Raw genomic sequence first — 24,691 nt, 5'->3', positions numbered from 1 at the left:
AATTAATGTTGCAGCCATGTGCTATTCTTTGTCATTTGCTATTTGATTCAACAAATATGCAGTTTTGTGAGTTGCTTATATTTGGATCATTGGGTGACATGTAGAAGGAGATTCCATGAAGTCCCAAAGACATCTTGAATGGAAAATATATCATAAAAATATATATAATATGAGATGAGAAATGGATGTTGTTTTAACACATTCCATAGCACCCAAGTGAGAGGTTTTGGTGATTGAATAAGTCTTTTCCATCACTGAGATTCATGAATGTTTGCTGAATGTTCTGCCGATGTAAAGTGTACTATAAATGCTAAGTGACGTAAACCCCCTCTGGTGCTAAATCATTCTAATTCACAATTCAGTGTGAGACAACTGTGATTAATTTAAGAGAGCTATTTACCGCTTCATTGATAAGAGCTTTTAATACTGAGCTTCCATTCCAAGACTGTGCTTCAGCAAGCTTTAGGCTAAGACATTTCCCCACCGAAATCTTGCAGCTTTCCCTAGGTATAAATTTCTTTATATTACTTCAGTATCTAGCCATTGCTGAAGTGATATAAAGGCTGTCTCCACTACTGCTATTTTGGACACAGCAATGATTGGGTGACTTGAAAGAATGTTATAGGTTGCTAGTGGAGAAATGTAAGTCTTCCCCACGCAACTGGGTAGGCCATTGTCATCTGTTCTGATGTATGGTTCCATTGCCATCACTGCTTTCCCCTTTTATTAGGCTGCCCTTTTATGTCATTTTCACCTGGGGAATCAATATCTCTTGAGAGTACTGAACAAGAGATGTAAGAAACTGATGCTCCCCTGACTTCTCCTCTAGTTGGTTGGCTTAGCTCTTTTTCATTTTCACTTTTTGTGGAAACACTTATTTCTGAAAAGGTGCTTTCTTGTGAAGGTAGACTGTTCCCTCTCTTCCTATTATGCTGGCTGTTTGTTTATTCTCCTTTCACTTATGTATTTTCTAACATATGATATAACATGTTTGGTGACAATACTATCTGGCTTTGTTGTGCCGTTATCTGTGTACCACTGATGATTGGTGATATTCAATGGTTTTTGTACTTTAATCAAAGATTTATTGTGGTCATAAACCAGAACAAGTGCAACTAGACCCAAACTGGGATGGGAGAACTAATAACAGTGTTTCTCCAATCTTATTTTCATTATATTTATCATTTTTTTGGTTCTCTGCCATTTTGTTAAAACTAATTTTACTGTTTTTCACAGAAGTAATATCCAAAGCCTTTCTCAAGTTAAGCTCTGCTCCTGGTGACTTCACAGATATAATCACATAATTTTTCTTAACAACAATATTGAAATGATCTGTGATGGTCTTCTATTATGATTTTGTTTCCTATACACCTAGGATTTCTTACTTGTCTCCCAGCCAAGTTAAAATTTTGTCCCTAGTTTTGTGCATTAATAGAATTAAGTCAATTCAATTATCTCAAAAAACTTCCTTAAAATCAACAAGTATGAAAGTTAACAGTTTCAAGTATGATATTTTCATAAACTGGGCTATATAGTAAGTGATGTGTGATATAACTAATTCAGTTCTGTTCTACAAATACATATCCATGCATAGCAGCACTGACATAACATTTAGCACTCTCTTCACTCACAACCCAATTGTATCATCTTATAAACACCAATTTTAGAATATTTTTGTTTTGAATAGTTTCGCTATTCAGAATACTGAAAAAAGATCTCCAATCATTTCCAAAATACCCCATTGAGAAATGCCAACTACCTATCTTGTTTAACAACAACACTAGCCAACCATATACGGTTTTACTAAATGAGTTAATCTAAATGAATTATATTCAATAGTATGACTAACAAATTATAATAAAGGTAGTATTTGGCAATTAAGACTAGAGTTGTCATTTCTAAACAACATGGTCATAAAGTGTAATATCATGTGACAATATCGCTTAGTAAAGGCAGATCAGGTGGCCATAGTTAAGTGAAGACCACATGGATTGTTAAGTGAGGACTTCATGTGATCATAACTTCTGTCTTCTGCTGACTTCCCCATTTACTTTTCTTATGGGAAACCAGTAGGGAATCTCACATGTGGTCACATGACCACAGCTCACTGCAATGTCATAATTGTGAGCTGGGCATCAAATGCCCAGATTTTGATCACATTATTGCAGGGATGCTGCGATGGCTGAGATTCTAAGGCCTGGTTTTAAGTCCATCTTAGTCACACCCTTGTAATTTTGAATGGTCACTGAATGAATGTGTTGTGGCCTGCCAGCTGCCAGTGGAGCTGGCAGCAGACTCAGACAGTGAGGAGGTTGGAGAAGAGCTTTGGGCCAGTCCTGACGTCTGGGGAAGGCTGTGATAGGTGCCCTGTGTCAGAGGTAGAGATGGGGCCAGGGCCATCTGACATTTATCAGCTGCCTTTGGAATCGGAGATAAGTGGGGCAGAAGAACAGCTGGAGTCTGTCCCGGATGTGTGTATGTGCAGAGCTGTCAGGAGAAGGAAACAACTAAGGAATAGGGGTCGACTCGGACAAGGAGGCACAAGTGGACACTGAATGGCCCCTCCCATAGGGAATAAATAGCAGCAAAAGGGGAGTGGTGTTTGCAGGAGACAATTAGTTTGCTTATTATTGTGAAGATTTGCTTATCTGAGTTCGTGCCTCACAGACATTCCTTGCCAAGTATTTTATTTTCAGTATTGGGACTGGAAGCTCTCAGCCTGGCAACTATCCAACTACTGATAAGGTCTGCTTTTGCTATTAAACATTGAATGGATTATTGCTGGGATTTTTCTGGATGTGAGTGCCAGTCATTCATATTAACCAAATAAAAAGAGTTTTTTTTCAGGATAAGGAGTCTGTTTCATTATTCTGTTAAGTCTGGGTCGTAACAGAATGGACATAACCTGAGGATTTCCTGCAATGGCCCTTAATCTGGACTTGAAGGTCATTTGATAATTTGGGGTTAATCTCTTAAACAATAGCTTTGGTTCTCCATGAGTAAAATGAAATGGGGGTGATCTATCTTAGTCAATGAAAAAAAGGTATTACCTACTCAGAAATATAAAGATTTAGGTTGCAGCATCAATCTAAATATTGTCAATAATAATGTACTGTGAAATACTGCTGTGGAAATGAAGTGTTGGTTATAAATTTTATTATTCCTTCATAATTAATTGTCTGTGGTCTCTAGGCATACAAATTCATACAAACTCAGGCCTTTTCCCCAACATTTTCTTTCAAAATTATCTCTGTGATGGTAAATCAGGGTAAATGTTTGATGGTAAATGTTCTTCAAGTTTAGTCACCTGCTAAAAATTTCTTTAGACTTTCTGCATATCTGACATTCAATTATATTTGGTTTTCAACAGTTGACTATTTGTTGGTATTTTTATTTATTTTTATTTATTTATTTATTAAATTTATAGACTGCCCCCTCTCCCCGAAGAGACTCGGGGCGGTGTACAGACAACACAATAAAAAACAGTATACAAAATTAAATACTCTTAGATACCCCTAAAATCAAATTAAATACTAGGCTGTACAGTATGATAAAAATTAAAACAACCTAAAAACCTACCCCTAAAAATTTAAAATACAGGCTAGAAGGATTAAAACTACGGTTAGGCCAGGCCAGCTAAGTTGAACAGGTGGGTCTTAAGTTTCTTGCGGAAGGAGCGGAGATCGGTGGTTATTCTAATATCTGGGGGGAGGTCATTCCAGAGGGTCGGGCCCATCACAGAGAAGGCCCTACTCCTGGGCATCGCCCGCTGGCACTGCCTAGTGGACGGCACCTGGAGGAGTCCCTCCCTGTGAGAGCGAATCGGCCGCAGGGATGTATGGGGCAGGATGCGATCCCGCAAATACCTAGGTCCTGTGCCATGGAGCGCTTTAAAGATGATAGTCAACACCTTGAAACGCACCCGAAAAGCCACAGGTAGCCAGTGCAGCCCGCGCAGGAGAGGTGTTACATGAGAGTACCTAGTACCTCCCATAATTGCCCGCGCGGCCGCATTCTGGACCAACTGCAGCCTTCGAGTGCATCTCAAGGGAAGCCCCATGTAGAGAGCATTACAATAGTCCAGTCGGGACGTCACAATATTTAAAAATATTTGAAAAACCTATATTATACTTTCTATATCCCCATGTTTCATACTGCTAATTATCCACAAAAGATTGCAGGCAGAGATGGTATTCAGCCGGTTTGCACCGGTTGAACTTTTCTAACCACTGTAATTGGTATCAGAGCTGACTTATAAAAGTGCAAAATCTGGAAGAGGCTGCAGCTACTGAGCGATAATCAATGGAGCCTTCCAGTATCCTTATTAACAGCTATAATAACGTGAGGGACAGAGAAGGATATCTAAAGTGGCATTACGCAAGCATGGAACTGGTGATCTGCCAGTTGACTGTTTTATAAAAAGGGCAACTGGAGACCAAGGCCACATGCAGACTCCAAACCTCTCATTTTATGCAGCCCATGGGGCCCCTTTTGATTGAACCTCCAGAAATCAGTTTGCCTTCTCTACCTACAAACATACAAAACCTGATGTATGCATCCTAAAAAGAAGAAATTCAACTGAAGAAAAAAAAAGCCAAATTCATCCTTAGGATATTGGGTCTCATTATTTCACTTAACTGGAGTGGACTGTAAACATTGTAGTCTAACATGCGTAGAAGGTGCTGGGTTGCCCATTTCTGGTCTAATTTTCTTCCTCAGTATAAGGGAGTGATTGACGTTGTCAGATGTTGTGACAACAAATTATGACTTAAATCTGGTGGAAAATAGGGAACTCCTTAAATCCAATACAGTTGTTAATCTCTGACTTTGCTCTGAAACGTTATACATTTCATTGTCTATTTATTTATTTTGTTTCTAATCCATTAGAAAAGTAGACATGGTTTAGGGATATCTAAGTCTTGTTCTACTGTTTAATGTGATTTCTCCTTTTATTTTCACAGATTCCTCAGATAAGCTATGCTTCTACAGCCCCTGACCTGAGTGACAACAGTAGATATGACTTCTTTTCCCGCGTTGTCCCCTCTGATACTTACCAAGCTCAGGCTATGGTAGACATTGTTAAAGCATTCAAGTGGAATTACGTTTCAACTTTAGCTTCTGAAGGGAGCTATGGTGAAAGTGGAGTAGAAGCCTTTATCCAGAAATCCAGGGAGAATGGTATGTAAATTTATATCCTTATAAAGATGGGGTATAGGGATAATAGAACATCTTGACATAGATTAATGGAATTATCTTTAAATGCCAGACTTGGAAGTCACAGAATGTCATTACAAAGCTTCAGGATAATGTATCTACAGACACTGTGTTGAAAGTATTAATTGAATGAATAATTGGTTCCCATTAGATATATTGAATAAAAATGATAATGTATGAAGGAGACAAGGAAGTTATTGTTATAAATTGGGTTGCTCAGAAGGATCTTTGGAAGTCTTATATTTATTGAAATGCAACAAAATTGCTGTCTTAAAGTATTTAAAATGGTGATGACCAACAGATCGTCTAACAATTGGGTATACATTCTATTTCCTGTCATAATTCAGCTGGACATTGTCTATTAAATGGAAGTTCTCCTTAATGGATACGTGTCGACTTTTAAAAACATTTTATTGCTATGCAAACAGAAAAGTGATTATATTAAAAAGGTCATAATAACTACTTTATTTGGCTTTCTCTCATCCCCAACCAATGGCTGAGGCAATTTAAAAATCATTCTTAGTTGTTCCAAATTTACAACAATGTTTCCCTCTTCACTGGTGTGTATCACTGATAATGCAGTTCATGAGCTGGTTCTGGCCAGATATTATTGGTTACTTCAGGTTGGTGCGAACATACCCCTTCCCTTCTACTTACTGGGCACTGCCCTCCTTAGTCAGTTTGACTTGGGTTGAAGAGACAATGAACATTTGGATTTTTTAAAGGCATCTTATTTCATAAGATCTGACTGGTGCTTTTTAGGTCTTATGCAGGCTCTTTATAAATCTAGATTTGCTGTTTTTCTGAAAGCATAATAAACCTGCTCTACCCTATGACCTCCTCTGTACATGTAAAATGCCAACCATGTTATTTTGGGGCATGTATGCCAAAAAACCAACAAAATCCCACCAAAACTGGCAGAGTAAGCTACTGCATATAAACAAGGAGCAAAGTTGGCAGGCTTGCCACACCTCCAAACTGGTTTCCTAATCGCCACGGCATGTCTTTTTTGTATTTTAAAATTTTCTGTGCCTATTTACAGACAACCACGCAGGCACACGCACTAAGCCAGCAGTAATGCCAGTAGAAACCTACCCCTGGAGCAAGCCCCATACTTCCTAGTTTGTTTGTTTGTTTTATTGGATTTATATGCCGCCCTTCTCCCAAAGGACTCAGGGCGGCGTACAGCATTAAAAAACACATATTACAAAAGTTAAAAGGAAATTAGAAACAATCCAAAAAACAAACCCAATTAATATAACACTAACATTTAAAAAATTAGATAAAATTAAGAGGCCAGGCCGGCTTGCTGGAAAAGCCAACATTTTAGGGTGCGTCGGAAGGACCGGAGGTCGGGGATTATGCGAATCTCTGGGGGCAGCTCATTCCAGAGGGAAGGCGCTCCCACAGAGAAGGCTCTCCCCCTGGGGATCGCTAGCCAATACTGTTTGGCTGACGGCACCCAGAAGAGGCCAACTCTGTGGGATCGCACTGGACGGTGGGAGTCTACTGGTAGCAGTAGGTGGTCTTGCAGGTACCCTGGGCCTAGGCCATGGAGCGCTTTAAAGGTCATAATTAGTACCTTGAATCGCACCCGGAAAACAACCTGCAACCAGTGCAGGCCGCCTAAAAGGGATGTAACATGGGAGCACCTAGGTACCCCCATGATAACCTGCGCGGTCACATTCTGGACCAGTTGAAGCCTCTGGGTGCTCTTCAAGGGCATCCCCATGTAGAGAGCATTGCATTAGTCCAGGCGAGAAAGGACGAGGGCATGAGTGACTGTGCATAGAGCATCCCGATCCAGGAAGGGGCGCAACTGATGTACCAGGCGAACCTGGTAAAAGGCCCCCCTGGCCACGGCCACCAGGTGTTATTCGAAACTTAGCCGCATGTCCAGGAGGACTCCCAGATTGCAGGCCCTTTCTGAGGGGGCTAAAATTTCTCCCCCTATCCTCAAAGATGGAACAAGATGCACAAATCGGGATGACGGAAACCACAGCCACTCAGTCTTGCAGGGTTTGAGCTTGAGCCTGTTCCTCACCATCCAGATCCGCACAGCCTCCAGGCATCGGGACATCACGAGGGCATCGTTTGGGTGGTTTGGGGTAGAGATAAAAAGTTGGGTATCATCAGCATATTGATGATACCGTACCCCAAAACCACGGATGATCTCACCCAGCGGTTTCATATATATGTTGAACAGGAAGGGTGAGAGAACTGACCCCTGGGGCACCCCACAAGTGATGTGCCTCGGGGTCGATCCCTGCCCTCCGATCAAGACAAACTGCGACCAATCCGACAGGTATGAGGAGAACCACCGTAAAATGGTGCCCCCCACTCCCAACCCCCCGAGTCATCGCAGTAGGATACCATGGTCGATGGTATCGAAAGCCGACGAGGGGTCTAATAGGACCAGGACAGAGGAGCAGCGTCTGTCAGAGATCATCGACCAATGCAACCAATGCCATCTCCGTGCTGTACCCGGACCTGAAACCCGACTGAAACGGATCCAGTTAGACAGCTTCATCCAGGTACTGGGGAAGCTGACGTGCTACCACACTCTCGACAATCTTTGCTACAAAGCGAAGGTTCGAGACCGGACGATAGTTGGCTAAAGAAGCTGGGTCCAGAGAAGGCTTCTTGAGGAGGGTTCAAGGTGGTGGGAAAGAACCTCTCTCTCAATGAAGCGTTGGTAATCGCCTGGAGCCAGCCTTGTGTCACCTCCCGGGAAGCCGAAACTAACCAAGAGGGACACGGGTCCAGCACACAAGTGGCAGCACTGAGTCTCCCCATAATCCTGTCCATGCCCTCAAAGGTCACAGGGTCAAACTCATCCCAGATTGTCTCCACAAGATCCATCCCCGTCGACTCGCCCGAATCTACCCAGTCAGAGTCCAAGCCTGTCCGGATCTGAGCGATTTTATCCTGCAGATACTGAACAAATTCTTCAGCCCTACCCAGCAAGGGGTCTTTCCCAGTTCCTTGATTAAGTAAGGAATGGGTCACCCTAAACAGGGCAGCTGGGCAGTTATCTGCGGATGCGATAAGAGTGGAAAAATGTTGCCGTTTTGCCCTTTTATCGCCACAAAGTAGGATTTAATATGAATTCTTACTAGTGTTCGATCAGATTTAGACCGGCTGGCCCTCCAACCACTCTCTAGGCTTCTTTTCCAGCGCTTCATCTCCCGGAGCTCCTCCGTAAACCAGGGAGCCACCCAGGATCGACACCGAGTCAGAGGCCACAAAGGCACAACACGATTCAAGGCCCCAGTGGCCGCCCTATCCCAGGCTTCCACTAGGGCTTCAGTTGAGTTGTGAGCAAGGGATTCAGGAAAAGTCCCAAGCTCCATCAGGAAACTTTCAGGGTCATCAGGCACCTGGGGCGGAACCATCTAGTTAGTTCCTCCTCCCTGCGGCGAAGAGTAGCAGTATGGAAGTCAAGCCTGATGAGGAAATGATCAGACCATAACAAGGATTGAATAGAAATATCCCCTAAATCTAGATCATTCATCCACTGCCCAGAGACAAAAATTAGGTCAAGCATGTGTCCCCTATTATGGGTGGGGTCTTGAATTAACTGAATTAGATCCATAGCCGTCATGGAAGTCATGAACTCCCGAGCTGACTCAGATGTCTCGCCAATGGAAGGCAGATTGAAATCCCCCAGGATCATAAGCCTGGGGAAATCAACTGTCAATCCAGCTAATAGATCCAGCAGCTCTGTCAGGGCCGATGAAACGTAGCAGGGAGACAGGTACGTAACAAAAAGGCCCACCTGAACTCCAAGGCCCCATTTCACAAAAAGGGACTCACACCCACCTATCTGAGGCACAGTGACCTCCTGAGGTCTGAGACTGTCCCTAATAACCACCGCCATCCCCCCGCCCCTGCCCTGGGCTCTCGGCTCGTGAAACACCCAGAAGCCTGATGGGCATAGTTCACTAAGGGGAACACCCCCCTCATGGCCCAACCAGGTCTCCGTAATACATGCCAGGTCCTCTCTACCCTCTTGTATGAGGTCATAAATGAGGGGAGACTTATGCACCATGGATCTGGCATTAAGCGACACCAGCCAGAGACCAGGGTCCTGTAATCCCGAGCACCGAGAAGGGCAATGAGTTTCGGAACGCGTGATCATTCTTAAACAGCGAACCCGTGTCCCCTGAACATAATTTGGCCCTCGGCTCCCACCATATCTGCCTCTCCCACAAACAGTAGAGATGGTAAACCCCCCAATGGAATGGCTTAATGTCTCCCCCGGAATCCCGACCCTTCCCAGCACTCCCGACCTGCATCCATTAGTTAGCTCTGGCCTGTGCCCTGGCAGACTCCCCCCCAAGCCTGTCTGAGCCATCCGAATCAACCCCCCATCCCCTCTTAAAATTTGATTTAAAAACCCCTGTAAAAAAACCCTAAGAAATCTCTTCTTCACATGCCACCTCTCGGGATCCCAAGATCTGTCATTAAGGAAGCATCTTGATAGGCAAGAAGGCCATCCCCGGGAAAGGGGGAGTTCCCGGAGGGAGTAAAGTTCTGTCGCAGTATAACATAGAGGAGAGTGTGGTATCAACCAAACGGGATGACATCATGGGGAGATGGAATGAGGAGATGACATGTCCATGGGGGGGGGGCAGCCAACAGTGTTCAAGGGGGTAACAGGAAGCTTATGTCCATCATAGAAATGGTCGGTGTTAAGGACAGTATGTAAGAGTAATGGCCAGCTGTCAAAATCGCAGCAGATGATAGACTGCAAGGTGGTGAAGCAGCCAATGATGGCAGCGGTGAGGACAGCGGCGGCAGCGGTGGCTGCTCCAACTTCAACCACTCCAACAGCCAAGCTCTGTCCACGCCAGCCACGCTCATATCTGTCGCCAGGGCCGCACTCCGTTGACCCAGTCCATAGTGTCACAGGAGGAGGGGCCAAATGGCCAAATGGCACAGTACAATGGCCCCGGCAACGGCGGTGATACTGGAGGGGGCCACAATGAAGGACCCCCCCCACTCCAACCGCTCCCAAGCCAACTACCGAAGCCATCTTCCGCTGGCATCAATATTCATGCCAGCTGCCTCAACCACTCCCTGCTGATCCAATCTATCATGTCCATAAGCAAGGTGGAGGGGGGGGAGCAACCAGGATAACACCACGGCATGGGGAGTGGCAGCTGCAGAGACCCCAAGCCTGGCGTCCCGCTGCCGCTGCCACCGACCACTCCCACATCCGCTGCAGAGACCCCAGGCCTGGCGTCCCGCTGCAGCCACTGACCACACCCACACTGGCAGCCGCCGACGCTGTCCATTCTCCTTTCACCGCCAACCGCCCCATTTCACTCACAATGTTCTGGCTACAAGGCAGGACATCGCAGCTCAAGGGTATCCCCAAGGTCCCAGGAAGTTCTGATAGCTGGACCTGGAACCAACGATGGGATAGGGTACCCCCTGCAAGCCCCAAGAAGGACAATCATCTCCCCGAAGCTCTCCTCAAACGCGACAGACACCATCTTGGGCATGCGCAGTGCTGAGGTCTCAGTGAAATGCTTCCTCAAGCCCTAGTACTGAAGTTGTTACCTAATTGGGTTATGAAAGGTCTGCAAGCAAACAATCAAGTTCAGAGAACACCAATGACTCCATAGTTCAATCCTGAGTTATGTATATTCTCTTCTAGTGTGCAACTTTTTCCATTTTATTCTTGTAAGGTGTCATTTGTAATTCCATATTCGAAACAACCTCAGTATCAATCTTGTTCTCTTCTATCATAGTTTAAAATCCATTTTTAATGATGGCAGATAATCTTAAAAGTAATTTCTGAGTGCATTGTTCCCAAATATCCTTGAATGCTTCCAAAGTTAGAATACTTACCTCCATTCTATATTAGTTAAATATTAATTATAATCTTTAGTTCTTTTTGGTTCCCTCTATTGTCCAACTTTCAAAGTTCTCTATTATCATTTCCCCCCCTAATCAAAAACATTTTCCCACAGGAAGGTTAGTTACACTTAAGTTTCAAAATATTTTTTAAAATAAAATTTAAACAACCCACAGGAAGTCTTATTCAAAATCTTATTACAAATCCATATGGACTCTTAATCCATTTATAACTTTATAACTTTCCAAAATCATTGAGTGGGCAATCTCGGGTTTTTTCCTTGTTCTGCAGAGGAATTCCAAGGAGCTGGGTTTTTTGATGGATCCTTGTTCTACTGAAATAATTGACTGTATTCTCTATGGAGCTCTCTTCAGTCCACTTATTTGATCAAGGTTAAAATCTATGTGTTGTGGTTTCTGTTTAGCTCTTAGTGGATTTTTCTTGATCAGGATTGGATCAGGCTTTAAAGTTTTGTTCACAGATAAGAGATAAGATATGAGAAGAAATGATATTTTGTTGTATTTTTAGAGAAAGTGATAAGCTATTGTCTTAAAAGTAAAGAAATATAAAACTGGTTTATTATATATATTATATATTATATATCAGTGACGTGCGGTGAGGTTTATGACTGGTGAGGCACTGACACAGTGCTTGGTTTCAAATATTTTTAGACTTGTGGACTTCAACTCCCAGAATTCCACAGCCAGGCATGCTCAGTTCCAATTTAAAGCGACAGCATTTGTTTTTCTCCTTTGCTCCTTCTTTCTTTTTCTTTTTCTTCTCCTTCCCCTCCTTCCTCCCTCTCTTCCTTCCTCCCCCTCTCTCAAACACACACACACACACACACACACACACACACACACACACACACACAGAAGTTGGATTGGACTATCTCTCCTACCCCTTCCCTCTCTCACTCACTCTCAAACAAACCCCCACACACACAAAAGTTGGATTGAATATCTTTTCCAGTGGCTTGAAAGCAGCTCCTCTGCCATCCCCCCCCCCATTCCCCTGCTGCCTTTCCCAAACACCTCCACCATTGCAAATGCAGCCTGCTGTCTGGGTGGGAAATGCCTGGAACACAATAAAGCCCACCCACCACCTCCTGCTGGCAGGCTGGGGTGAGAGGAGAGGCATAGAAGCCGGAGGGGAGCCGAGCCTTCCAAAAGAAAGAGGCTGGGGGGAAGTGTGTGTACTACAGCATGGCTCTTTGCCTGGCTTCCTGCCTCCTCCTGTGGTCTCCTCAGTGCTCACTTGTGCTCTCCCTCCCCAAGTGTAGTTTGATTGCAGGTGGAGCCACGTTGCCTTTTCAAACTTGTAATCAGTGAAGCTGGGCTAGATTTTTATATAGTTTTATCCAGCTGTGTATGTGTGAGAGAGAAATGAATGGGGGCCTGGGGAGGAAGTCACTACACTTGGGGAGGGAGAGCACCAGTGAGGTTAAGCAGAGTCATCCACGGTGAGGCAGCAACTAGCTCAGCTTTTTCCTTTTACTTTTTTTTTTCATGATGAGAGTGGTGAGGCTGTGCCTCACTTGCCTCACCTGACTGCACGTCACTGTTATATATTATATATTATATAATTCCTGTTAACTTTTAATGGACATTTTCTAACTACGACTGAATGATAAGGCTTTAAAATTTGTTTATAGATAAGATAAGGTAGAATAAAATTTGTTTATAGATAAGATAAGGATTTGTTGTTGTAATATCAGAGAAGGTGATAAGTTATTGAAATTATATTTGTCATGATGAAACAAGAAAATATTTCTTTATATATATTCTTTATTATTCCTTTTATTTTATTTTTTTATCTGCATTTTTACTTTTTTATACTTTTATTAGTTTGCATTCATTTTTAATCTAGTCTTTTAATCTTTGGATGTGTAAACTTAAATAAATTTATTATAAAAACAGCCTGCATAAGACAGAATTGTTATCCTATTTTTATTATCTCTATTCTTGAGTCTTTAAGAGCTGCCTAAGGACATGCATATTAGCAGGTAAAATTAATTTCTTACAGAAATTAATTCTTTGCTAGAAACAGCTTAGTCTACTAAATTTCTGTAGGTCAGGTTGCCACTTAAAGCATCAGAATAGGGCTGATACAAAATATTGCAATTCAGCCATGGATACAGACCTTGGGAAATTCTGCAGAATTGCTTTAGCTTCCAGAAAATTCATTGACAAATGGGATTGGTTCTTTAAAAGGCTTTGTTGATAGATATTAGTGTGTGTAGTTTGCTCCTCTTTCTCCATCTGCTATATTAATCAGAAGAGGTATATTTTCCAACTTTGTGCAAAAGCGTCTGTGTTTATATGTTTATACAGCACATCAAGCTTCTTGTAATTGCTTATTTTTAAGGACCACATAGTGTCCAAATGTTAGACATTGACAATACCCTGCAGATATAATCCTGCTATAAATCTTGCCTAAGCTCTTTTAATTGCACAGTCTAGGCTGGATTCATAATTGCAACTATTTGCAAAAGGCTAGCAGTTTGCAGAGCACTGCAGAGACACAGAGAATTATGCTAGAATTTGTCCAAGATATTTGTAATATCAATGGGCAAGTATCCTAAGGTCAGCGGCTGAAACACAAAGCCCACTGACCACCATTGAAACAGAGATAATATTATCGAAAGGTACAATGTCTAATTTTTATGACATTTTTTCCTGAGATTTAGGGACAATCTAAACCGATCTCATTTTCCATTGTTAAAAAATAATAATAATCTCCAGCTGACTATTTTGAGGAAATGAAAAGGTAGCAATGTGTAGATATTCACAATAAGGCATAGTGATGGAAACATGGTCATATATGTGTGGTCATGTCACAGTGAAAAGCCCAGCTATACATACTTGTTTCCTGACATCTGATGCAATGAGCATATGTCATGATGAATTGTTGTCCTGCAAAAGTCTACATGGAAATGAGAGTGCCTCCAAGTATAACTTCTACTTTCATTTTTGTATTTGGAAAAATCATTTTGTTGTCATCATACAATACAGTATAATAGTAGAGTTGGAAGGGACCTTGGAGGTCTTCTAGTTCAACCCACTGCCTAGGCAGGAAACCCTATACCATTCCAGACAAATGGCTATCCAACATCTTCTTAAAGACTTCCAGTGTTGGGGCATTCACAACTTCTGGAGGCAAGCTGTTCCACTGATTAATTGTTCTAACTGTCAGGAAATTTCTCCTCAGTTCTCCTCAGTTCTAAGTTGCTTCTCTCCTTGATTCGTTTCCACCCATTGCTTCTTGTTCTACCCTCAGGTGCCTTGGAGAATAGTTTGACTCCCTCTTCTTTGTGGCAACCCCTGAGATATTGGAACACTGCTATATCATGTCTCCCCTAGTCCTTCTTTTCATTAAACTAGACATACCCAGTTCCTGCAACCGTTCTTCATATGTTTTAGTCATCTATGAATGCTAAGAGCCTCAAATAGGATTGGGGGAGCATTACTACCCCCCCAATCAAATCTGCTATCAAATTAATTTGTCTTTCTTAGGGAAGCATGACTGTACAAACCAGTGAGTGTGTAAATTCCAGCTCTTGAACTTTGTGGAATGTTAAGTTTACGGAATCAGCTACTTTGCCTCAGTAAGAAATATAAGGAAAGCATAAAATGCAGCAGACATGGACTTCATCTCCTGTAGGAAGTACATCCTGAACACATGATCAGGTTTTGGTTACGTGTGCGTGTGTGTTTCTCTCATCTTTCATTTATTCCTTTGACCAAAATTTAACGCCAAAGGATAAATATTTATGTTTTAATTATTTATTTATGGTGATGTTTAAATTAGCTATTGTCCTAACATAGGAACCTGTAACTGGGAACTTATAATTAAAAATCTTTTTTGAGGTGGAATAGAACTGCACATTCTTTTTTCTCAACCTATATTTGATTTTCTTTTGATCTTTCTTTCTTTTCCTTTCCTTTTCTTTCCATTTCTGAATGTAAAGAGGAACTCTGGGTAGTGTACAATAAAGCATTGCAATATAAAACAGTATAAAATTTAAATGCTAAGCGGTAAAAATTTAACCCTAACCTAATCCTTAATATGAATTGACAGCTGACAGCTGAAATTCATTAATTCCTGCTGTACAAACTGTATAAATTGTTACAATCCTCTACACTTCAAGAATCTTACAGAGGCTTTTAAAAAAAATTACTGTGGGAATGGACAACTTCTATTAGTTTCAGGACAATGTACATATAAATGGCATAGTAAGGTGAAATTCCATAACTCATGTTTGTGAGGGTTTGAGGAGTAAAATGGGTCCTTAAACTGCAAACCTTAAGATACCCTATTCTCTAAGTCCTCAGCAAATTCTAAAATAAGCAAATATTCCACCCATCCCCCCACTCCCAAAGGAAAAAAATAAGGCCAAAAGTTAAGTCTCATCCAGAATGCTGGGATTGTGAAGGCTGCAGAAAAGATGCTAACAAGCCATGCTTTATTCATTTCCATTATATTCCACTTTTCTTTTTTCTTTTTTCTTTTATTAACAAACATATACAATACACACACACAAAACTTAGACGTACAACACATTTACACAATACAATACAAACAGGAGCTTCCTGTTCTTTCTAATAGCAGTTATCAATCGATAGCGCTCACCTTATATTATTTCCCAATCAATTGTATTTCATTTGAGTTTCACCATTGTTAACTTTCTTATTTTACTCATAACTATTATTTTTGAGTTTTGTTACATTCCTTCATTGATTCTTGTTTCTTTCCTCCATCCACCTATACCATTTATCCCATATTTGGTAGAATTCGGATTCTTCTTTTCCCTGAATTTCTTTAGTTAGTTTGTCCATTTCAGCACAGTCCATAACTTTTCTTATTATTTCATCTTCACTTGGAGTTAGTTTGTTTTTCCATTTCTGGGCAAAAGCAATCCTTGCCGCCGTAATTATATGTAGTATTAAATACTGGATTTCTTTTTTGTATTTCACAGACATTATTCCTAATTAAAAAATTTCAGGTTTCCATTCTATATATTTCACTTTTCTATCCAACCAGTGATGTATCATGATAAAAGAAATCTGAGAAGAGTTCCAACTTAGTGTGAATGCTTACAGCTCCAGTAGGTGGCACTTCAGTCTTTGTTGTTTAATTCATATAGTTTGTTTTGGATGAACAAAGCTTGTTTTGAGGCATTTCAAACTGCCTTAGTTGTATCATGTCTTAAGAGCATTTCTGCACTGGGGATTGATAGTGTCATCCAGCCGTCTCTGTGACAATATACAGCACAAATCAAGAGAGCCTTCACATTGCCACAGTGATGGCTGGGTGGTATGATAAACTCACAGCTTGGTAAAGTTATAAGAATGAGCTCTGCTTCAGTGAGTATCTTAAATATATATCCGCTGAAATATAGAACTACCATCTGTTAATAGACAGAAGCTCTGAGACTTCAATGCTACCTGTGATGTGTGTGTGTGTGTGTGTGGGGGGGAATCAACAGTCCCCCCAATTCTTGTATCTTCCTGCCAGTAAAAGTTTCAGCGGTAGATTTGTGCCTGCTCTGTAGATGTTTGACAAACAAAATCTTGGTCCATAAAAGAAGATCAATACTAGGTGATTCAGCCATCAGCCTCCCATACCATATCTCAGCAGTCTCTTAATGCATTCTTCTCATCCATGATGGATCAGGTTAAAAAAGTCCTCCTTTCCACAGCAGGTTATGACAAGGACTGATAAAGATACTAATATAGCAATAGCACAAGAGTAATAGTATTGTGCTCTCATCTCCAAATATTTATTGCAGTACTGCCATCTTAAAGTTTTAAAGTGCTGTATATTATAAGATAGCCTTGTGCAGTAGGTCTGGTGCCTTCTCCGGGTTATAATATTTTTTAAAAGCATTGTTTAAACCGTGTCCCCTCGAAATCTGAAGAGATCTTGGATAGGAATATTAAAAACCCATATGAACTTCCAGGAGAACCCTGAAACCACACAAAAACTGGCAAATGTATGACATATCAATGCTTGTAATGTTTCTAGAAATGCATTTGGATGTCCAGGGGCATCGAGGAGGCATTACAGATGTTGTGGCTACAATTTCTACAAGCAATCATGCTTTGTATACTACTGAAGCTCAATTTTACTCAATTTTACAGTTGCCTGAAGGAGATTAATGAATGAAGGGATCACGTATCTTTGAATCCAACCATTCATAAGCTTTGCAATTGTGGGTTATTGAATAAATAATGACTAAAAACAACAACAGGGTGTAGAAAGCACAATTTGGAGATCCCAGGTAACTTGACAGATTTTTGAGATCCCAAAACCAAAACTAAATAAGCCCCAGTTTTTAATCATTTTAAAATGTTAAATTATTGGGAGAGAGGGAGGTATTAAGGTTAACACCCAAATCTTTAAGTTGTATTGAGATTTAAGGAACCTATGTCACTCTTTAAAATCCTGAAATCTTTTCCGCAATTGATCATGGCTCCAATTAGTTTTAGTGCATGCTTAAAAAAAACATGTTATTTCCCTTAAGTTGATGGAAACAGCAGATTCCTAAGCAATGCATCTTTAAGTGATTAATGCCCAGAGATTAACTGCTTGATGCCAAGCAGGGCAGTTAGAATTGATTTACAAAAATAAGATGTGGGGCTTTAACAACAATAACAACAGCATTTAGGCTTCTATACCCACCCCATAGCGCTTTAAAGCGTGCTCTGGGCAGTTCACAATGTAAACATTTTTTTGCATATTGTCCCCAGAAATTTGGGTCCTCATTTTATTGATCTGAGTCAACCATGAGCCACATCAGGATCGAACTTTAGGCTGTGTTTACCTACAATATTGCACTTTAACCACTGTGACACCAGAACTCAATGATGCTGCTGTGACTGTCATCTTAATTTTTATGAACCTCTTCTGTGAAGGCCACAAATCCATATTATGCTAGCCAGCTTACCACTATCCAGGCATGATGGAAGTTACAATCTTATGCATCTGGAACAGGGGTGGGTTGCTGCCGGCATTACTGCTGGTTCAGTGCGCACGCAAAACATGCTGCACCGACCGGGGAACTGGTTCAGAGGTGTGGCAAGCCTGGGTCACTGCTGGTTCCGGCGATCCAGGCCAGCAAACCACTAAATGGTTCGGCTGAACCACTCCAAACCGGTAGGACCCACCTATAGGAAGGTTGGAGATAGTGGAAAAAGAAACAACTGAAGTCTTTCCCCTTTTTTATTAGGTTGGTATGTGCGATGTATACAAATACTATCAGATTTAAATGAGTTACAATGTTGTATTATGCAGCTCACAAAATGCAGTGGGCTTGTCCCCGAGGGAGGTACTTTAACTTGTCGAAGACTTGAAATTCTGTGGTCAGCAGAACATGGCAGGGATTTGTCAAGAAGAAAAAAGCATTTTGCTGACTGTAGATACAGGATGCTTAAAAGGGATTACTACTCTGCAAAGCAGCATCAGCAGTGAGTCACCAACATTCCTTCTCTTCCCCTTTATTTTTCTAAAAGTTTAAAAACAAGAGTAAAAATTAATTCAGCACACATTCATAGAACATAAAAGGGTTGGAAGGTACCTTGGAGGTTTTCTAGTCCAACCCCCTGCTCTAGCAGGACATCTTATACCTTTCCAGACTGGTTGCCCAATCTCTTTTTCATAAACTGGCAATAAAAATTCATTTTATCAACTTTAAAATGGAAAGATCGACTTTAAGAAAATATTAACTTTTTGTTCCTTACAGTTAATCTGAGATTGATCTGGCCTGCTCACTCTTGTTTGCAATTAATTGGATGCATTCAAAATGATTTCAGAATGATTCAAAATTAATACACACTAGAACAGAGTGTAAAGAAGAAATAAGAGAAAGAAATAAAAGAGAAAGTTAAATTAAAAAAACGTAGAAGAAAAATAGAAAAGAATAAAAAGATATAAAGATATATAAAGATATAAAGAAGTTTATATTCTTTATAGTAGTTGCAGATTTACCCCTTTCTCTAAAGTTATATCATGACTCTCTTCTGTCTATAATCTAATCATCAAAACCATAGATCAAAAGCTCATTTTTTTCTATTTTACACATAAAGTCCCTAAGGGGTTTCCAGTCAGCAATATACATAGATATTGCCTTTTCTATAATCAAACAGGTCAATCCCCCCTCCCCCCCAGCAAGTTCTATAGTCTTCACCAACCTTCTTCTTTAGAGGGACATAATGGAGAACTTTACAACCATGTCGCTGGTTTACAGAAGTCTTTATAAGACAACCTAACTCTTAACCACCATCTTTCAAGTCATACTCACATTGTGTGAAATAGAAGTGCCGGACATCTCGAGAGAGCATAGATAATCACATCCACATTAATGGAGAAATTCTGATTGTAGAAATACTCACATAATCATCCTAACTGCAGCATGTTCTGCAAGAACTTAAAGGGAAATCACATGCATCTCATAGCTGCTCAGCCTCTTAGCTCCTCTTTGCAGAATTGTTCTGGTATTCCTCATGATAAAGCCTGTTCCTGCCAACTTTACCCCTCAGGATGTACAGCAAGAAACAATAGGCTGAGAATGGTAAGAGCTTTCTGCTATATCTAAGCTGGCTCTTTTCCTCTTTGGTTCTCTACTGCCTAAACCATGAAGAGAGGGGAAGAGGGGACTAAAGAGTGTTTTGTGAAGCAGAAAAAGTCCTGTGGAGCACAGACTGCTGTCTATTACTAATTTAACTGTATCTGAATGGCACATTAAGTTCTGGTGAGATCTGTGGGACACTGGGCTATTTAGTTCTAGTCCAACTGCGTTATGGCCTTATAAATGGATAAAGGGAATAAAAACTTTGAAGTGGCGAGTTTCTAATCATAGTGCTATAAATAGGGACTGTCTTAATTCTAGGTTTCTCTGCTATGGGAGCTTGGAGAACTGCTTGCTTTTTATTTATACAGAGAAACTAATTTAGCAGTTTTTGCTCTTTAGTGTTGGGGCTGACAGAACTACAGTTTACGCGCATTTCATGTATGAAATTCAAATAACAAATTTTGAATGAAATAGCACACAAATATGCCATTATATGTCAGGGAAGGCTACGGAATGAACAGGGAAAGCTTGCTGTTTCTGTGGATTATGTTGAGCAATCAATAAAGGATATCTGTGAGTGTATGTTGGCACGTACCCACATGCAGCACATAATCAATTGTCATCACTGGGCTAATCCCACAGTAAGAACAAAATGTTACCCAAGATCACCCTAAAAACACCAAGAAGACAAACATCAGCCACTAAGGCCCTCGGAAGCAATTCAGTTTTTCATGCTTTTTTGGAAGGCCATTGTTTATTTAGTTGGATTTCTACACAACTTAGTTCTGACAAGCTCTAAGCAGCTTATGCAACCAATATAAAATAGAATTAAAACAAACAAAAGCTTATGATCGTTAACAGCAGCCAAACAGATGTGCCACATGTGGGGTACAGTAGTATTCATTTGTCCCTATATCTCTTCATGAGCAAACTAAGGAAGGGATACGCTAAGAGGGGGTAAAAGAAGGGAATTGGCATGAAAGGGATCTGAATCCCAATATATTTTGAAACAGTTTAGTATAGTGGATAAAGCACCAATCTAGAAGTCATGAGATTATGTTTTAGGCATAAAGCCAGGTAGGTGACCTTGGTTCTGTTTCAGTTCTAGGAAAAAGGCAGTGGCAAGTCCCGTTCAAAATTTTGCCAAGAAAACTGCAGGAACGTATCCAGGCAGTCACCAGGACTGAATTGAAAGCATCAAAAAGATGAAATTGTTTTGTGGGGATATTTCATCATCACAGAACTGGAAAAATAAATAACAGTATATTCAACTGGTTTCAGGTTTTACTGGAACACATAAAGAAGACAATGTAAATAAAATGGATGGCATTTACACAAATCAATAAGATGAATAATAAGTCTGTCTCCTTACATAGCCCTGTTTTGTATTTTTGTATATGTGTATATTTCTTGTGTATAATTCTTATTTCAGATTATGTGAGTTCACACCTGAAACTTGTTGAGTGTATTGTAAGTAAGTTAGCAGGCTATTTCATTTATTTGTCTCAGTCCTCTGACAAAGAAGTATCCCTTTGAAGCATCTTGCTGCTCAGATACAATAAATCCTTCTTCTTTTTTCACGTAATTTGGTGTGTATATTTCCTTCTGTTTGTTCTTACAAGAAGGTTGTTGAATGGGTTTTTTTTTTGACAAAGGGAGTCTCAAAAAGCCCTCTTTTCCTGAGTGGGAACCATCAACGGTTGGGAATGAGTAATAAGCCAGGCAATCTTTGACATAGGGCCTTAAACATAACAATCAGCACCTTGAATTGCAGGCTGCTAACCAGTATTACACTGAGTTATCCTCAATTGATGCATTCACTTTTTGATTGAAGTGGCATAAAATCAACTGTAATAAAGTAAAAAAAATGCTTGACCAACTAAGTTTCTTAGTGGACCTCAGGCCACTCAAGCTGTGTGCCACATACAGTAAAATTTAATAACCCAAGTATTTAAGTGACTGTGCATAAAAACTGCTTGCTATTCCAGAAAAGCCAAAATTGGTACCCAATACGACACAGTACAAAGGCCCTTCTGGGAGATGCATATGCATACTTATTGGGAATCTTGTGCACAGGTGTAATGCCTTTGTAACGATGTGCACAGTCCAACAAATGGCCCATCACATTTTGTAACAATTGTAGCTTTTGAATGGTCTCCAAAGGCAGCCCCATGAATAGTGCATTGCAGTAATACAACATAAATTGTTATTGCAAGTTCCTTGTATCCCCAAAGGGACTGCCACTGTGCGCTGGTTAAAAGCTGGGCCAGAGGCCCTCTGGCCACAGCTTCTACTTGCCTTCTGTGACTCCAAAAGGACATCCAAGGTATCAACGTACTATCTCAGCAATAATGCTTGAGAGATGACATCACAACTGAGCAAGAACATTGTTTTATAAATAGCAATTCCATTTTGCATGGATTCCGCTTCAACCTGTTTTGTCTTCATAGCCTCCCAGGGTGGCAACGTGAAACTGAGTATCATCAGCATATTCCTGTTATTACGTCCTGAACTACAAATGAACTTTCCCACTGGGTTCATGCCAGTATTAAATTAAAAAAAAAAGAAGAGAACTGAATGTGAAAAACCCCACGTTTCAGATGTGAATTAGCTGTTTTTGAGTGTGAAAAATGCTCAAAGCAGCCTATTTTGCTTTGGAACAGGTTTTGTACTTCAGAAATGGGGTATTTCACACTTCAGATGAAATGTTTTGAGTTTCCCATGGTTCAGTTGCAACAATTTGGCACATTCCTACTTTTCAACATTCCTTTAATTCTTATAGTCTAACAGGGCGACAAAATGAAAATAAATGTATGCAAACAGCAGTGCTCTGTACTTGTATCTGGGCCACTTAATTTCTTACTGAAAGAGAAGAGGGCTTCTGCTCTGTTACATTTCATCGTAACACTGATGTAGTAAAATAATTGCTTGAATCTTCCGGTACAACGCATGTGAAGGGTGGATCTTTCTTCTTCTATAATTACTTGTTGAAATTTCCCACTAATAAAGAAGTGGGCAGTGTCAATGCCTAACTTCATTGGTGTTGAAGATGCATATTATGATTGAGGGTGTTGAATGCCAGGTCCAACAGAACACAAGGAGCACACTACCTCCATTTTAGTCCCAGACAAAGGTTAATCAGTAGTGTGAGCAATGGCCTATGTAACATATATGTTTCCTAAAACAGATAGAATGTATGGTTAATGTTTGTAAATGAATGGATTTTAATTCAGATAATAGAACTGCTTTCTGTTTACCCAGAAACATATACACTTAGGTATTAGTTTACCTATTTATTAAATTGCCTTACAGCTAAATCGCTTAGAAAACAACAAACTCAAACCTCAAATAAAATCTGTATAAATCAAATTAAGAACACATACAATAAATGAAAACCTAGCCAATAACCTAAATCAGCAGTGGCTAAAAAATAATTAGTATCACATTTAAACATATCTCATTATACTTAAAGCAAGTACACCAACATAAATTGAAGATAATTAAAAGGCCTAATGGAATGAAAAGTGTAACTATCTTTTGTTGTGCTCCACAACAAAGTAGGTGAACTTCACTGGGGAGGGTGTATTCTTTAATGGGGGGGGGGGGACCTGTTACTGCAAAGAAAAATCTTCTCCTGAACAATTTGGTTTCTTTCTTTAGCAGGTGGGGCACCTTCAAACAGGACCTATCATGATTTTCTTAGAACTTAAGTAAATATATAGGAGAAAGGTATAAGAAATTACAGCTAGACATGCTCTTTGGATATACTTTTATCAGTATTTATAAATGAAAAATAAATGAGAGATTGGACAGAATTGGTATTAAGGTATTTTTGACAGGTATGAGTGCTACAGGTATATGTTTTACTAATGACTTAGCAGCCATCCTTTCTATGCCATCTGCAACTGATACCTAGTAGCCCCATCTGTGCAGCAGTGATAATGTGAATTGTCTGTCAAAGAGTTGGGAATAAGGGAAAAGCAGCCTCTTTTTGCTGTCAGTTTGAATTATAATCAATGCAGATTTGCAATCTGAAGTAGCAGCTTTCGTGAAGAAGGGAGTGTTTCTGGGAGTCCTGCTCTTTTGGGGCTGAACAAAGACATGCAACATCGCAGCAATAGCCTCAAGTATATCTCCCGCAATAGAACAAAAAGTGAGAAGGCTATTGAATTTGTGTTACTGGAATCATAATAATAAATAATAAATATTTATTTCTTAGCCGCACCCTCTCCCGAAGGACTCGGGGCGGCGTACAATGAAACATATGAAATAAATATGGACAAAACAAACATATAACAGAGACATATACCGAGACATACACAAGGAGGAGGTCGGATGATAAATAAAACAATTAAAATACAATATTTAAAAACCCCTAGATAATTAAATATAATTAAAATACCCAGTAAAAGCCCGTCAGGAGCGATATGGTTAGATCAAAGTTGAGCCAGGCCAGCTGCTTGAAATAGGTGGGTCTTAAGCTTAATACGAAAGGAGCGGAGGTCAGAGGTATTCCTAATATCCGGAAGGAGGTCATTCCACAGGGCTGGGCCCGCCACAGAGAAGGCTCTACTCCTAGGCACCGCCCCCCGACACTGTCTTGTGGACGGCACCTGGAGGAGGCCCTCTCTGTGCGAGCGGATTGGTCGCAGGGATGTATGGGGCAGAATACGATCCCGCAAGTAACTAGGTCCTGAGCCATGGAGCGCTTTAAAGATTATTATCAAAACCTTGAAACGCACCCGATAGACCACAGGAAGCCAGTGCAGCTCGCGCAGGAACGGTGTCACATGGGAGTACCTAGTACTCCCCATAATTACCCGCGCGGCTGCGTTCTGGACCAACTGTAGCCTCCGGGTGCATTTCAAGGGAAGCCCCATGTAGAGAGCGTTACAGTAGTCCAAGCGAGACGTCACCAGCGCATGAGTGACTGTGCGTAAGGCGTCCCGGTCCAGTAGGGGGAAATTGAATCATTTCTCTAATCCTCTGATGGCGATTTTCTGATGTTGTTTCTAGCTAGAAGAGTTATTTGACTTTGC

General features: G+C 40.8%; 1 protein-coding gene across 1 annotated transcript in view; it reads left to right on the top strand.

Moving 5' to 3' along the window:
• The window catches only part of GRM4 (glutamate metabotropic receptor 4), a 341,390-nt gene that overhangs the window by 109,116 nt on the left and 207,583 nt on the right, over positions 1 to 24,691 (top strand). The window contains exon 4 of the mRNA XM_081949329.1: positions 4,962 to 5,178. Within this exon, the coding sequence (XP_081805455.1) occupies positions 4,962 to 5,178 (217 nt within the window). The remainder of the gene's footprint in view (positions 1 to 4,961; positions 5,179 to 24,691) is intronic.

The sequence above is a fragment of the Natrix helvetica genome, assembly GCF_964273705.1.
Source record: "Natrix helvetica genome assembly, chromosome: 3".
Taxonomy (NCBI): domain Eukaryota; kingdom Metazoa; phylum Chordata; class Lepidosauria; order Squamata; family Natricidae; genus Natrix; species Natrix helvetica.
This window is presented reverse-complemented; position numbering and strand designations above follow the sequence as displayed.